Genomic DNA, 16,703 nt, shown 5'->3' on the forward strand with positions numbered 1-16,703 from the left:
GAAGTGAAGGGAAAAGTGCCTTATATGAAAGCTTAAAAGGCCAGAAAAGAGCTCAGTTGTAACTCCACTCTGTCCCCAATCCACAGTGCACAAAGCACATTGAAAAGTTTTCTCTTCAGAGGGTGACTACTAAGGACTAAAGAAAATATGTCATGAGCAATCATCCACTGCATAGGATTGGACAAAATACACGATTAACATGAAAATAGGTAATACAAAAACATTCTTTAAAATGGAGCTATGTCCTGATATTGGTGGGTGGGGATGGGGGGGATGAGAAATAAACTACAAAAACTTCAAGTCATATACTCCACTCTACTCTCTTACCAATGATTTTCCTGGAAAACACAGACCAGAAATTATACATTTCTGCTTTGTTGAGTATTTTAATTCAAGTAAAAAACAATGTACGTGTAACAGTAAAACTCAATAAATTAATCCTAAATCAAGTTGTGAAGGCCCAAGGATATACCAATAGTAAATCTTAAGAAGGTCCTGCTTGGCTCTGGCCTCTGGGTCTTTGGTTTCCATCTAGGATTGTGGCCATGTGAGAGAATGATGTACGATGTGCTAATACATGGCCTTGTATGCCTGATTCATTTGAAGTAGATAGAGGGAAAAATGAAGCACTAGTGAAGAACAGAGGCCAGATCAAGTGAGATTCTGTCAGAGAAGATTAAGGAACACATGCTCGAATACATCCCCATGGAAGAAGCAACATGTAGAAAAGAAACAGGAAAGAATAAACTTGTCTATCTATGAAAAAGAAGAAAAGGCCAGGCAAGCAGAGCCAGGCAATTTCATGCATGCACATGCAAGGCTGTGTCTCATTCATCTCAGCGGCCTCCACAGTGCCCACCCTGCATAGTATTTACGCAGAGCAGGCACTTGGTCAGTATGTGTTCACTGAATGGAAACAGAAAATAGTAGTTCTCATACTCTTATGATCAGGAAGAGCCACCAAGGCATTTGGGAAGAGAGGCACAAGGCCAGAGCAATGACATATGGTAACAATGGAAACAAAGAACAAAAAAAGCAAACCCAAACATTAAAAAAAAAAAAAAAAAGGTGAAGTCTTATGAGCCAATAAATACTTCACTCCTCCCTGTGCAGAATACATAGTGTCTAATTCTAGGTATTGCTTTTAAAATAATTCACTAGTAACTACAACATGTCACAGGAAAAAAGGTAGCAACTAATGCCACAAAACTCCTATGCTGGCATTTCTTTAATTCCCTGAAGTTTCTACTACCTTTTGCTATTCCTTTTAGATCTATAAGACTTACAGTTCCATTAATGTGCTTTGCATCTGACTTTTTATGTTATATTGTGATTTCTCTTATAGTATATATACTTTACAAGATAGAGGAGAAAAATGTCCGAATACAGCATCAGGTCCAGTTCAACAGTTGTTAAACACTCTTTATGGAGAGACAAGCTACGAAACAAGGCACTTTCCTCTCAGATTTGCAAGTGCCTATAGCTTCATAAATCACATAACTTTTCATAGTTTTCCTAAGTAATAGCTTTCTATATTCTCCAGTTATTTGGATAAACCAGGGAGAAAAGCTTAAGGGAAAGAGATTTTCCCACTGATTTCTCAATACTCTCTTCAGATGCTTAGGAAACCTCATGGTAGGTTTTCCAAAAATGCCTCTGCTCCAAATGAGACATTTTCCAAAGAGTTATTATGAATTATTGCAACAAGGAGACCACTAAGTCACCTTTCTAGTATTAGAAATCAAAAACAGCAAGCCAATTATTTGTGTTGTGGGAAGTCAACCAGGTACAAAGTCAGGAAAGAAGTCAGAATACTTAAGCTAAAAGAAAAAAAGAAGAATTGTAACACTTCTGTGTTCTATTTTTAAGTATACATGCCCCACAAGTGCCCATATGGACTTGAATGACATGTGCAAATGCCCTAAGGTGAGTGATTGTGGAGCGGGTAGATAGTGGTCAATTCTGGATATTGTCATTACAGAAAAAAATAAATACAAGATTAAAAAACTAAAATACACTTTACCTGGCAATTAAAGTACTATTTCAAAAGGAAGGTGACCTTTTAAGGTCACCAAACAAAATGAAGGTGTTTAATAAAAAGTAATTATTATATGTTCTTAATGAGTGAAAAGAAATTATTTTTTGTGGTAAGTTGTTTTCCTAAATGACTTCTTTTAATTTAAAGAAAAAAGAGGGAGGGAGGGAGGGAGGGAAATAGGGATTCCATGAGTTTCAATTCTACAAATGCCACAAACAGCTTCTGAAGCTGAAGCTATGACAATGAACTTCCATGTCACAAAGAGGAAGAGGAAGTGAAAGGGAACAGTGCAGAGGAGACACAGTGACATTGTATTACAGTAGGTATTTACGTCTGCTATCCTCATCCAAGGTAAGGTCAACAACTTCTGCTGGAGAAGCCCAAGTCTGCTGAGGAGCCACAGCAGTCCATGACTGTGTCTGCCGGGTGTTGCCATACTGTGTGCCAGAGCCATGCTTCCATGAAGAAACACTCTGAATCACACCTCCTCGAGGATGAACACACCTGTAATTGAGTAAAGGAAAAAGTATAGCTAATCCACTAGAGGAAAAATACAAGACAATATGACCACACTTGTAATGAAAAATACTTTTACTAGCCCTAATTATGCAATTTAATGAAACCCACAATCAATAAACCCTTCTCCTCTTCCTCATCCATGTCTGTCTGCCTCAAAGGTACCACCACTATCCTTTCATTTCTCTCCCACTTCAGCTGTAATAAGGCTGAGAGCCTTGTCTCAATCAGCTCCTGAGTTGTGCCTACCTCTGTCACTAACAATGGGTTAGGTGATGTTTCTCTGGACACATTTAAATCTCTATGATCTTCATAACAGGGAAATATTTACTGGATCTTAGTTTGTAACAAATGAAAATGAAATAAAACAAGTAAAATCTGTCTTACAACATATTTGGGTAAATAATACTTTTAAAGTGACAGTAAAACCAAAGAAGTCTGTAAGTATTTGGTCCTGCATAAAGGATCGATTCCTTTCTCCTGAAAATGTCATAACAGAAACACTAGGTTCACTCAGCAGAACTGCTCCTGTTTGTTTCAGTGAAAGTAACAAGGTGGGTGCACTCCCTAAAAGGACCTTTGATAGGGACAAGACTTGTCTGCTGACAAATCACACCAAGAGTTCAATGGGGAAAAAATTGTTTCAGAAATACTGACAGCTTGAATTGAATGCTGCAGTAAAACAATAGAAGTGTGAGCCTCTACAAGAAGTACAGAGAGTTTTGACTCATGAGAGGAAGACAGGATGTTCAAGCTACTTACGCTCACATCAAATTACTGACTCGTACTCTCTTAGCATATGGGAGAAGTAACAAGTGGCACAAGTTTCATCACATAAACTACTATAGTGGCTCCTGAGCAGCTGTTCTGAAAATTATTCTAAAATGAGCACCATGGTCTCTGGAGATGTCTAAGTTTGGTTTAAAACTACTTGCATTACCAGGTTCAAAAGAACAAAGGGTAGCAACTAACAAGAATCAGTTAAAAAAAAAACCTGTTCAAATGGGGCTGGGAAGGTGGCTCAGTGGTAGAGTACTTGCCTTGCATGCATGAGGCCCTGGATTCGATTCCTCAGGACTGCATAAGCAGAAAAAAACAAAGTGGTGCTGTGGCTCAAGTGGTAGAGCACTACCCTTGAGCTGAAGAACTGAGGAACAGCGCCAACACCCAGAGTTCAGGCCCCATGACCAACAAAACAAAACAAAACAAAAAACTGTCCAAAGATGTTGAAGCCCCCAGGAAAATGCCCTGTTCCTTTGAAGGCTAGCCTGAAAGCTAAGAGTCTAAGGAGTGGATCTCCTTGTGGCCGCAGAGCATAGGGAAGAACACAGATTTGTTCTGAGTGGAGATTTGTTCCTGTTAACATTTGTTAACATGAAAAACAGCTACTAACCCAGAGAATACTACATTTTCAAAGATTACCTAGTTGAGCATTAAAATAAAGGACATAAAGTTCAATGTCAAACCCAAAACCATCCAACCCATCAAGATCAGATTAAGTGACCATGTACTCATGGAAAAATGCCAGAAACAGAAATCAATTTGAGCAGGGTACCTGTGGCTCATCCCTGTAATCCTAGCTACTAAGTAGGCTGATATATGGGGATTGTGGTTCAAAACCAGATCAGGCAGGAAAGTCTGTGAGACTCTTATCTCCATTAATCACCAGAAAACCCCAAAATGGTGCTGTGGCTCAAGTGCTTGCCTTGAGCTGAAGAGCTCAGAGACAGCACACAGGACCAGAGTTCAAGCCCTACAACCAACAACAACAACAACAAAAAGACATCAATTTGGTGACTGACAACAGAATACTGTTTATTGCAGTTTTATATCTATTACCTCTTTTGACAATTCCAACAGATCTATGAGGTAGAATAGAGGTTATTATCCACACACTACAGAAAGGAAAACTGAGGCTGAGGTTGATTTGCTCAGGTCAGGTCACATTGCTTATAGTAGTGAAATAGTAGGCCAAGGAACTTCAAGGTAGGTCTGTTTCAGCTTCAATACTTTCTATATTATGTTGTCACCTTCTTAGTGTGTGAAGGATTTTTTTTGGTGAGATAGAACATATCAAGATATCAACAGAATACAAAAGCAGACCTAAATTAACAAAGTAAGGTTTTCCCAGAGTTCAAAAGCTCATCTGTATATACACTAACTGAAGTAATGCTGGCTAGAACTGCATTAAGAATTCAGGGAAGGGGCTGGGAAGGTGGCTCAGTGGTAGAGCGTTTGCCATGCATGCCTGAGACCCTGGGTTCGATTCCTCAGCACCACATAAGCAAAAGGAAAAAAGCCGGAAGTGGTGCTGTGGCTCAAGTGGTAGAGTGCTAGCCTTGAGTTGAAGAGCTGAGGGACAGCGCCTAGACCCAGAGTTCAGGCCCCATGACCGGACCCCCACAAAAAAAAAAAATTCAGGGAAAACTTGGCTACCAAGAAAGTTAATGCAATCTTTCACAGAATTTCTAGTAATATCTTCATAGTAATAAAGGGATATAGTCCCAATTGTTACTCTATATTGCTCCCTAAGTAATAACACTATAATATTGGGATTTTAAAAAGGATCTCATCATACCTCCATTAAAGGGGTCATTTTCCAGTACATAGCTACGCCTTCCTCAGACTATAATATATTTAAAGTACTAAACTATGCTTGGCTTTTGATAAAAGGACATTTGATAAAGGGCATTTGATAAAAGCAAAACAGATCCTATAGTGTCTGGTATAGGAAGAAGACTGAATGAGAGGTTTAAAGATCAAGTTTACTATTGAGAAAGGGCTGTAGGTGAGAAGAATGAAGAGATAAGGCACTGTCAACTATCTAAATAGATTACTTCTGTAGTTATAAGTGATTCTAGTTTTCAGAAACCATGTTAAGCTACTTTAAACAAAAATGGGGAATTATTAGGAAGACACTAGGTATTCTGAAAAAAATGTAAGACTGATGGCACAAGTCCCAACCCTCTAAGTCTCTTTCTCTTCAAATTTTGAGATTCTCAGAAGCATGTGATAGTCTTCTCTGGTCCAAAGCTATGTTGGCCCTATTTAGCTTTAATAAGAGGATAGTTCCCAAAAGAGAATCAGTCAGAGGTGGGGAGCTCCCTTGAAAGATAAATCCATGTCCAGAGATCTCAAAGGCAGAAGTGCCACAATCAATTACTAGAAGTCAAGTTTTGGATGATTATTTCTACACAACAATACGTCACTACTCAACAGAATAACCATTCTGTTTAGGCAACCACACTTGCTTCTAACCATTCAAATAACTGCTAGAGCAAATGTCAGGATTAAAGAAATGATAAAATGAATGACCTCTACAGTCATCAGTGACTTAGATTTGTGACCAAAACAAGCAAAACTATCCTGTTGTAAGTCAGGATAGTACTTACAGGAGGGGGAAATAGAAAAGAAAATTTGTGAGAGGAAGGTAGCACAAGAGAACTTTCTGTTTCTTGATCTGAGTGCTGGTTGCTGGAGATGACCAGTGTGCAAAACTTAAAGCTCACACTATAATGTGCTATAAAGCCAGTGGAATATTATAAAGTCGTTGTGTTATAAGCCAATGAACATTGAATTTTTAATGACTTAACTGTGTCAATCACTCTGAACAAAATGATAGGAAGTAGGTACAAGAAGAAAACCAGAACCAGCCTTTTTGCACATTTTTTAACCTTAGACACGCAATAGAAAGCACATTTGTGTGTGCGTGTGTGTGCACACACACACACGTGCGTGTGAGTGAGAGAGACAGAGACAGAGAGAGGGGAGAGACAGTACTGGAGATCAAGTACTAGACACTGCTGGACAAGTGCTCTACTACTGAACTATATTTCCCAGCTTTACTTTACACATTGTCTTTTAAGTACAGGATAAAAATCCAGCAATAACAACAGCAACAAAAAAACAAAAACTTGCCAGATGCCAAACAAGGTAGCTCATGCTTATAACCCAGCAACTCAGGAGGTAAAGACAAGAAGAATCTGTGTTTGATGTCAACCTAGACAAAAACTGAGGCTATCAACTGAACCAACAAGTAGAGTATGGTGGTACACTCCTGTAATCCTAGGTATTCTGAAGGCACAGGTAGGAGGATTATAGTTTGAGGCAAAAAGCAAGACACTAAAAAGTAACCCAGAGCCAAAAGAGACTAAGGTGGTGCTCAATTGTTATTCTCCAATACCACAAAAATAAATAAATAAATAAATAGCTTTAAAAGTACAATAAATAGAATGGTACTGGAAAAACATTCCGAGTTTTTTTTTTTTTGTGGGGGGGTCCGTCATGGGGCTTCAACTCTGGGCTTGGGCGCTATCCCTCAGCTCTTCAGCTCAAGGCCAGTGCTCTACCGCTTGAGCCACAGTGCCACTTCTGGTTTTCTAGTGGTTTATTGGAGATAAGAGTCTCACGGACTTTCCTTGTCTGGGCTGGCTTTGAACCGTGATCCTCAGATCTCAGCCTCCTGAGTGGCTAGGATTACAGGTGTGAGCCACTGGCACCCGGCTCAACTATTTTTAATAAGGCAAGTATAACAATAGAGAATTCACCAGAAAAAAAGGAAGAAGTAGGACAAGCATTGCTGTAAGTCCTGCAGAGTTGTCCCTTGTGCTCAACTTTTGTTATGCAAGATAAAAAGCAGACCTGCATACCTTATCCCATATGCTTGTCTGTCTTATGGATGGAGTAGGGTAGGAGAACATATAGCTAGTGGGGAGTTTTTTGTTGCTGGGGTTGGGGTTTTTTGGAGCTTGTACTGGGGCTTGAAACTCAGGGCTTGGGCACTGTCCCTAAACTTTTTTTTTTTTTTTTTTTTTTTTTTTTTTTTGCTCACGGTTAGCACTCCACCACTTGAGTCACAGGTCTACTTCCAACTTTTTTTCGAGGCTAAATAGAAACAAGAGTCTCATGGACTTTCCTGCCGGGGCTGGTTTCAAACCATCATCCTCAGATCTTAGCCTTCTGAGTATGTAGGATCACAGGTATGAGCCCTTGGTGCCAAGCTCTAGCAGGGTTTTAATGCTTTGTTCTCATGCAGCATTAACACGCATAGGCATGAAACAAACTATAAATATATTAAGGTGTTCTGTCCTTTTGGCTTTCTCTTCCCTGTCCCTCTGCACCCCGTCCTTCTTCTCCCATTCTTGCTCTTTCTTAGGTAGGGTCTTGCTATGTAGTTGGGGCTGGCCTTGAGCGTCAGATCCTCCTGCATCTGCCTGAGTGCTGAGATTACACATGCATGCCACCTCCCTGGTTTTACTTTTAAATTAAAAAAAAAAAAAAAAAAAAAGTTCCTACCTCAACAAATACAGGAAAGGTTTCACAACAGAAAAGAAAAAACAAAAACAAAACAGAAAAACAGTATGCTCTGATGAACAGTTTTTGATATAGTTACTTAGCTCACTAAGTCTAAGAAAACAATATTAAAAATAATCATTTTTGCTCTGTTCACAGAGCCTGAAGGTAACCTCTTAGAAAATATTCCTACTTACTTTTCTAACTGAAAATGAAACAAAACTTTGTGATTTTAATGAAATCTAGGTCTCCTTCCCTAGATTTTTTAGGGTCAATGTTAACAATTGGCTCGATGGAGCTCTAAGTCTTAAATACAAAACCTTCTGTGTCAATTTCATTTGCTGAGGGACAAACCAACATGAACAATAATGACTTTAGGATTAACACACTAATTGAATCTGGTTATTCCCAAAAGCCCTGGGTATTTATCACACACAAAAAAAAACCTGTCTCATAAAAGAAAGATCTATACTACAGTATATGCATGTTTCTTCCTAAGAAAATTATCAATAAGGCTAGTAAAAGAACAGGAAAAAAGACTAAGTACAAGAAAAAATATTGACATGAGAGTCATAAACTTCAGGTAAAATTAAATAGACACAGAAGAACAAGAGAGATTGGGAAAGTCTTCATCTTACTAGCAAGGAACATCTTGTGAAACTCGACTGTCCAACAATGACCATCTGGAATGATAACAAATTAGATGTCAGGAGCTCACCACAGCAATATAAGGCAGCCATAAAGGATGCATTAAACCATTAGTTCAGAAACATGCTTTCTAATCAATGACTACAAGAAACAGATGCTAAGTAGACACATCAAAATCCAAAATAAAAGAACAGAGAGATATATTAGCATGCAAGAAAAAGAACTTTATCAAATGGGAGACATATCAGAACTAGAATTACTGAGTGCAAAAGTCAAAAAAAATTCTTCCATTATGGAGAAATGACATTCAACACAAACCAAAGCAACACAATCCCAAAGAGAACAACTCAAGGACCAAGTCTGAATTTTAAAACTCTTGGAAAACTCATAGCAATGTAGAATATCAAAAGCAAAAGTAAGAATAGGACAACTACGTCCAAACAAAACATCTATACATGCAAATCAAATTAGAACCAAAAAGATGTTGGTCAAAACCTAAAACCTTTTTCCAAGCGATAACCCTGCCAGAAGCACATCAATACTTCATAACTGCAACCCTAGACCTGTAAAAGAAATAAATTCCAGATGAGATGCAAGCACCTATAGGGGCAACTCTGAAGCAACCAACAAGAAAGTCTCTTGCCTACCTGCTTCCTAGTATCTTAGATTAACAGGCTGCTTCTATACAAACAACTGAAAAATTTTAGAAAGATAGTGGAGTCAAGTGAGACTCTCTCTACTCAATTCTAAACCAAAAGACCCCATTAAAAATCCTGTTACATTAAAATGTTATAGGACTAGTTGAAAATACTCCAACAGAATCTATGAACTCTACAATCTTTTATACGGAAAATATTAACTACCACTGAGACTTCCAAATGGATCTGTCACCTATAAAATACATTTCCCCCAAGATTAAAATCAATGGGTCAGAAGTAATCACAGCTTGATGCTTCATAGTTATAAAAAAAAAAAGTTCCTTGAAAGTAATGTTCTCACATAAAATTGAAAATGTAGCCAGCCAGATGTGGGGGCCTACGCCTGTAATCCTGGCTAATTCGGAGGCAGAAATTTGTAGGATCATGGTTCAAGGCTAGTTGGCGAAAAAAAAGCCAACACATTACCTGAAAATAACTAAAGCAAAAAAGACTGGGAAGCAGGGCTGAAAGGTACACCTACCTAGCAAGCACAAAACTCTTGAGTTCAAACCCTAGTACCAGGGCTAGAAGCATGGCTCAACCAGTAGAGTACCTATAAATCACAAAGCATTCAGTTCAAACTCCAGTACCACTTCCCTCAAAAAAACATTAACTAATTAAAATGTAGCTAAAGTCACTCAAGTTAGTTCAGAAATGGTTCAAACACGTCTACAAAATGAATGAATCCAAAGAACACTTACGAAAAAGCCAAAACCAATGCTGATGAACGTATATTAAAACAATGGGTAGCAATTTTTCCTATAATGGTTAGATGGTTTTATCTTAAAATTTTGAGGTCATGCCGGGCGCTGGTGGCTCACGCCTGTAATCCTAGCTACTCAGGAGGCTGAGATCTGAGGATCGCGGTTCAAAGCCAGCCCGGGCAGGAGAGACCATGAGACTCCTATCTCCAATAAACCACCAGAAAACCGGAAGTGGCGCTGTAGCTCAAGTGGTAGAGTGCTCGCCTTGAGCTGAAGAGCTGAGGGACAGCTCCCAGGCCCAGAGTTCAAGCCCCACGACCGACAAAAAAAAAAAAAAAAAAAATTTTTTGAGGTCATATAAACTCTGCCACTGATGATATCCAAAATGAACTAGCATGACTCCATTAGCATAACCTTAACACTGAAATTTGAATATCATGTAATTTTCACATGTCACAAATTAAAGGGTAGAAACTGTTCTAAAATTTCAAACAGAAAAACAGGAGGCAGGCCAGATTTAGCCTATTACCATAGATGGCTCACTCCTACCCTAAAAAATGCAATACTTCATAAAATTGTTAACAAATTGACTGGAGTCAACTGTGGGTTTTTTTAATTTTTTAATTATAAAAGATATGATTCTAATGCATATTTCCTTCCCAGTTGTTTATTCCCAATGTATTTCAAAGTAACATGAAAGCCAAGAAAGAATGAGGTGAAAAGCAGCAATACTTCTGCTTTAAGAGAAAAATCTGTCAAGCTATCTGTTTAAACTAAAAGTTTTAAAAACTCAGCTCTTGTTCACATACATCTATGACTGAGGTATTTTTGCTTGTTTTGGGTACTGGATTCAAAGCCTGGGTGTCATCCCTGTGCTTTTTTGCTTAAGACTAGTAGTGTTCTACTACTTGAGCCACAGCTCCACTTCTGGTCTTTTCAGTAGTTAATCGGAAGTAAGAGTCTCATAGACTTTCTTGCCCAGGCTGGTTCTGAACAATGATCTTCAGCTCTTAGCCTCCTAAAATACTAGGATTTCAGGTATGAGCCACCAGCATCCAATTTGAGATACTCTTAATATGAGACAATATGCAACACATTCTGAAGCTCATACCCTATCTCAATAAAGTGTTTAAGACCAAAAAAAAAATGATAGAATCCCACCTTTCAATGCTAGTCATACCATGAAGTCCATTGTTTTCTAATCACTTATTTCCTACTTAAAGTAAAATCCACAACTTAAAATGCCAAAATACTCCCAATTAATAACCTACCTTGCATGTTCCTGAACGCCCACAATCTCTACTTCACTATCTGAAGAGGCAATATTAATTTCTTCATTAAGTGGCACATTGCCAGATGTCTTGTCACTTGTTAGGAATCCTGGATCCAAATGACCTGAGGGAGGGGAAGGAGAGGAATACTAGTTTAATTTCTCAAAAACAGCAGAAGTAACTCATTGACAGATTTCTCATCAAGGTTTAAACACAGAAAACAGAATAACTCTCTAAGAGCTTGCCACAGCAAAACTATTACCCATGTCAAATAAGCTGGGGCAGTGTTCTGTTATTTAACTATATATTGGCTATAAAAGAACAGAATACATACTCATGGCATATATTAAACACTACAGCAGTCTTAAAAGTACAGACTCAAAAGTCTCTATATTCTTATTCTTTAGAAAACAAAAATTAAAATATTTTAATTAGTATCTCCATCTAAATATATCTATGTAAATTCAAATACCTTGCATTTTAATCTGTAATGCTTTTTGTATTCCATTCTAGTTTGCTTTTAAGTGACTTGCATAACCATCTAGAGAAGATAAAGTATTCTCTGTTCCTTAGCATTTTAGTGGAACAAAATTCTCAACTAGAAATGTTCAAAGGGATAAGTAGAATAAAAGCAATCATTAATAACTATATTTAAACTGGAATGTTTTATGCAAGGCCTAAACATGCTTTATCTCTGAAGAATGCAGATCTGACAAAATCTGACTCCAAACTATCTCTAAAAGGGAAGACTAGAAGAAGATGACAATCTGGGCTCTGAGCCACTGAAACATGACCTGTATACACTACTGACAGAGTTTTCATTAGACATAAACCACATACTCTGGAAAAGCACAACAGTCTGTGACACTAAAGCATATAACTTTTTCACAAGGGTTTTTATAAAGTTCTTATTTTATGATGCAGTAAAACACATTCTCTCCAATCCTACAGAAAGCGTGAGCTACAGAGACATCTCCCAACACAGGCTAAGACACAGCATCAAAATACATGGTTTTAAAAGCTAGAAATTCTAGCAAGACTTTCAATAATTCAACTTATGTGCACAGCTCTTGAATGTTATAACTAAAAAGAATGAGTTTCTAAAAGCCTCAAAGTTAACTCAAGAGTTGTAATGGATACAAACTTTTATTTACTATTTAAAAAGTATTTATGTGTTACCAGACATGGGTAGCTCATGCCTATAAACTACTCAGGAGGCTGAGATCTGAGGATCATGGCTCAAAGCCAGCTCGGGCAGGAAGGTGCTTGAGACTCATCTCTAATTAACCACTAGAAAACCGGAAGTGACGTTGTGGCTCAAAGTGATAAAGCACTACTAGCCTTGAGAGAGAGAAAAAAAAGCACAGGGACAGTGTCCAGGCCTCAAGTTCAAGTTCATACTGACCAACAAAAAACAAAAGACAACAAGGAAAAGTATTTACGTACACCATCTTTGACAAAACTATTTCTCTATACTTGAAAATTAACTTTCACACACATAACTCTCCTTTTGTCTCACTACTCTTGCCAATCTGCTGAGGTATTAAAAAATCTTGTGCTTTCAGATTCCTATCTCCTTTCAATGTAACCCTTTCATAAAAAGAGACAGTTCCAAGGCAAATTTTATAATTTTTTTACATTCTCTGACCCTATAAATCCATTCCCTGAGAGTCTCGCCTAAGAGAAAAGATTTAAAGAAGCAAATGTTATGACATCCAAAGATAGTTACTGTATGTAGCACGAGGGAGAAATTTGGGGAAATGTATAATACATACAATACAAAGTATCACATGTACCACTATAACAATATATAGGTGAGCCAGATACTGGTGGCTCACACCTCTAATCCTAGCTGAAATATGAAGATCCAGGTACAAAGCAGGCCCAAGAAGGAAAGCCCATGAGACTCTCTCTACCTCCAATAAACTACAAAAAAAACAAAAACAAAAACAATTAACTCAGGTGACAAAGTGCTAGCTTTGAAGTAAAAGAAGCTCAAGAATAGCACCCAAGCCCTGAGTTCAATCCCTAGGACCAGTACACACACACAGGCACACACACACACACACACACAAGTGTAGATGCAAGGTAAAACTGAAGAGCACTCAAGTTTGAATGAGATTGCTGAGGGGTTTTTTTGTTTTGTTTTGTTTTGACAATTCTTTGCTATTTTTACTTCTTTTTCTTCCACTGATAAAGATCCACATATGTGAAGACAGAACTGAAAAGTGAAAATGTCTCCTAGATAAAACTAGCTGTTGAGAATGTGCTAGTCTACGTGAGTTTGACATGGATCCTATGAGATAATCCTGCCACTGGACACTAATAAAGTACCCTGCAATCAGACCAAAGATACATTTACCAGACAACAGTTTTATTCAGTCTACAGTTTTTAAAAAAATAGAGGCTGGGAAGGTGGCTCAGTGGTAGAGCGCTTGCCTTGCATGCATGAGGCCCTGGGTTCGATTCCTTAGCACCACATAAGAAAAAAGCCGGGAGTGGCACTGTGGCTCAAGTGGTAGAGCTCTAGCTTTGAGCTGAAGAGCTGAGGGACAGCATTCAGGCCCCACGACCAGACCCCCCCCCCAAAAAAAAAGAGATAAAAAAAATAGAAATTGGGTAAGTCTAGAATTGGTAAATGTAGACCCTTGTTACTCTCCCCTCCCTCCATCCTATCTTGGTGCACATTGTTCTAACTGTACTTCTGGGAGGGACTAAAGATAGACTTTTTCTTAAGCCTTCAATTTGTCCATCATATTCAGTAACTCAAGCAAACTTCATCATTTACTTCAGCTTTATATTCCTTTAAGTACTGGTTCATGGCATGCTAAAATTATGCTACATAAAAACAACCCACCGCACTGTGGCCCTAAACCATCTATACTAGAAGGATGGAGGTCTTTCTTGAAGATTAAGTTCTTAGCTTAGAATTCAAGAACGATGGTACAAGTCTATAATTGTAACCCCAGTGCTCAGGAGGGCAATATATAGTGATATATAGCCGGGGGATGCTATAACAGTGAAACCTACTCTCAAAAAAAAAAAAAATTGAGTACCCTACATAGAAAATGAATGTTCTGCGGGCTAGAGGGTGATCAGGGAGGGTGAGCTCTCAGGAAGGATAAGGCACAGTTAATAAGTAGCACAAGGAATGTTTTGTTGCCTTCAGGTGAGTTTGGTGAAATGTGGGATAAATGGATCTGAAAGAGAAATGAGAACAAGGCTAGTAACATCAACAGAACTTGGATCATGGAATCTAGGCTTGATCTTGTGAACAGGAAAGCCACTGGAAGATCTTCATGGAGGACTGAGTGGCATGATCTGGCTTACTACCTTCAATGAGCTTCATTTTGAAGTATAGAAATCAAACTGACATCAAGACAGGAAAACTAAAGGCAAGTCAACCAGTTAGCCTGTTTAACCTTCCTGGGTGGGAAAGGACTGTGCTGAACTGGGAAAGACACAAAATGGTGGATTAATTAACTAATTAATTAATTTTGTGTGTGTGCACACATGTGGTATTAGTGATGCTGAGAATGAAAGAACATAGGAACTAAAACAAATGCTTATGTTTCTGATTGAGGCAACTAGCATATACTGCCATATAGTATACTAATGAAAGCAGAAGGTAGCTGTTAATGTGTTTTCAAGACATCGAACAAGCTGTTAGATATCTGTTCAAAATCTCTTTGGTCTAGAAAAGAAACAAACACTTGGTAACTCCTCAGCAGTAGTGTAGACAAGAAAATCATTCATAAGAGTGAAGGAAGCATAGAATAGAATCTAGATGTGATTTTAAAAGTTATAAACAGAGGAAAAGAAGCCCAGAGCAAACAAATATCACAAAGGTGCGATGTCATGGACACCAAAACGCATTTCTAGAAGGATGTGGTTTATAACACCCAACTGAGGGGCCAAGTAAGAAGATCTGACAGAACCCTATAGAATCTGAGATACAATGATCACAGATGAACCTTGAAAAGGGGAGCCTCATGAGTGAGGGCAGAAGCCACTGTAGCAAAACTGAAGAATAATGGAATGAAGACAGGACAAATTCTAAGAAGTCTGACTATAGAGAAATGAGTGATGTGGTACTGAGAAATACTGGTTTAAAAGAGAAAGATGTAGGGGCTGGGAAGGTGGCCCAGTGGTAGAGTGCTTGCCTTGCATGCATGAGGCCCTGGGTTCGATTATTCAGCACCACATAAGCAAAAAAAAGCCAGAAGTGGTGCTGTGGCTCAAGTGGTAGGGCACTAGCCTTGAGTTGAACAGCTGAGAGCACCCAGGCCCAGAGTTCAGGTCCCACAACAGGCGAGGAGGGGGCAAGAGGGAGAGGGGGAGAGAGAGTGGAGGAAAGGAAGAGAGGGGGAGGGAGGGAGAGGGAGAGAAAGGGACAGGGAAGGGGGAGGGGGGAGATAAAGGTGTATATGCAATGCACAATATTTGGGTTTTTGTTGTTGTTTTGTTTTTGTGTCAGCACTAGGGTTTGAACTCAAGGCCTGGACACTGTCCCTTAGCTGGTACTCCACCACTATAAACCACAGCTTCACTTCTGGCTTTTTGGTGGTTAATTGGAGATAAAAGAGTTTCACAGACTGTCCTACCTGGGCTGGCTTTGAACTGTAATCGTGAGATCTTAGCTTCCTGGGTAGCTAGGATTATAGGACTTAGCCACTAAAAATGTTGGCATTCCTACAGTCTTCTAAAAATGAAGCTACTCTTAACCACAATTTTAAGATTCTAATCATTTCTAAATTACACTATCCATTCTATTGCACCAATACCATCATCCTGTTCCTTCTTGGGGATTATTCTCACTCACTGTCATGCACTGATGCATTAATGGTTTTACTTATACTTACATTACTGGTACCTGCCTTAGTCTCTGTCTTTACACTTGAAAATTCTGCTATCAAATAAAGACAACCCTGAGATAACACCTTACCCCAGTTAGAATGGCCCACATCCTAAAATCAGCCAACGACAAATGCTGGAGGGGATGCAGAGAAAGAGGAACCCTATTGCATTGCTGGTGGGAATGTACACTTATACAACCACTTTGGAAAGCAGTTGGAGGGGTCCTCAGAAAGCTAAATATTGACCTCCCCTATGACCCAGCCATACTACTCCTAGGCATCTATCCTGAACAACAGGAACCAGGATACCAGGACACATGCACCTCCATGTTTATAGCAACACTGTTCACAATAGCCAGGATCTGTAAACAACCCAGATGCCCCACCACAGATGAATGGATCCAAAAATTGTGGTATCTAAACAAAATGGAATATTATGCAGCCATTAGAAAGGACAAAATAATGGCATTTTCAGGGAAATAGATGGAACTAAAAGAAATCATGTTGAGTGAGGTTAGCCAAGAGCAAAGAAACAAATGGCATATGGTCTCCCTGATAAGTGGATGCTAAATCCAAAATGTAAGGTGATACGACGAAGTTAACAAGACTTGAAAAACAAAGGACTTCTACTCATCAAGTCGAATCACTACTAAATAACCCCATGCTGCTGATCACATATA

General features: G+C 38.8%; 1 protein-coding gene across 5 annotated transcripts in view; it reads right to left on the reverse strand.

The window, feature by feature from the left end:
* Positions 1-251: 251 nt before the first annotated feature.
* Positions 252-16,703, reverse strand: part of Ark2n (arkadia (RNF111) N-terminal like PKA signaling regulator 2N) — an 87,451-nt gene continuing 70,999 nt past the window's right edge. For 4 of the 5 annotated variants that reach the window (XM_070029225.1, XM_070029223.1, XM_070029227.1 and 1 more), the window contains 2 exons: positions 11,168-11,291; positions 252-2,542 (listed from right to left, as the gene is read on the reverse strand). In XM_070029225.1, coding sequence (XP_069885326.1) covers positions 2,353-2,542; positions 11,168-11,291 — 314 coding nt within the window. In that variant the 3' untranslated portion in view covers positions 252-2,352. Of the gene's footprint in view, positions 2,543-9,673; positions 9,746-11,167; positions 11,292-16,703 lie in introns of those variants that run through there. The other variant, XM_070029226.1, reaches the window with a different exon arrangement.

The sequence above is a fragment of the Dipodomys merriami genome, unplaced genomic scaffold, assembly GCF_024711535.1.
Source record: "Dipodomys merriami isolate MVZ:Mamm:240054 unplaced genomic scaffold, mDipMer1.0.p SCAF_2, whole genome shotgun sequence".
NCBI lineage: Eukaryota > Metazoa > Chordata > Mammalia > Rodentia > Heteromyidae > Dipodomys > Dipodomys merriami.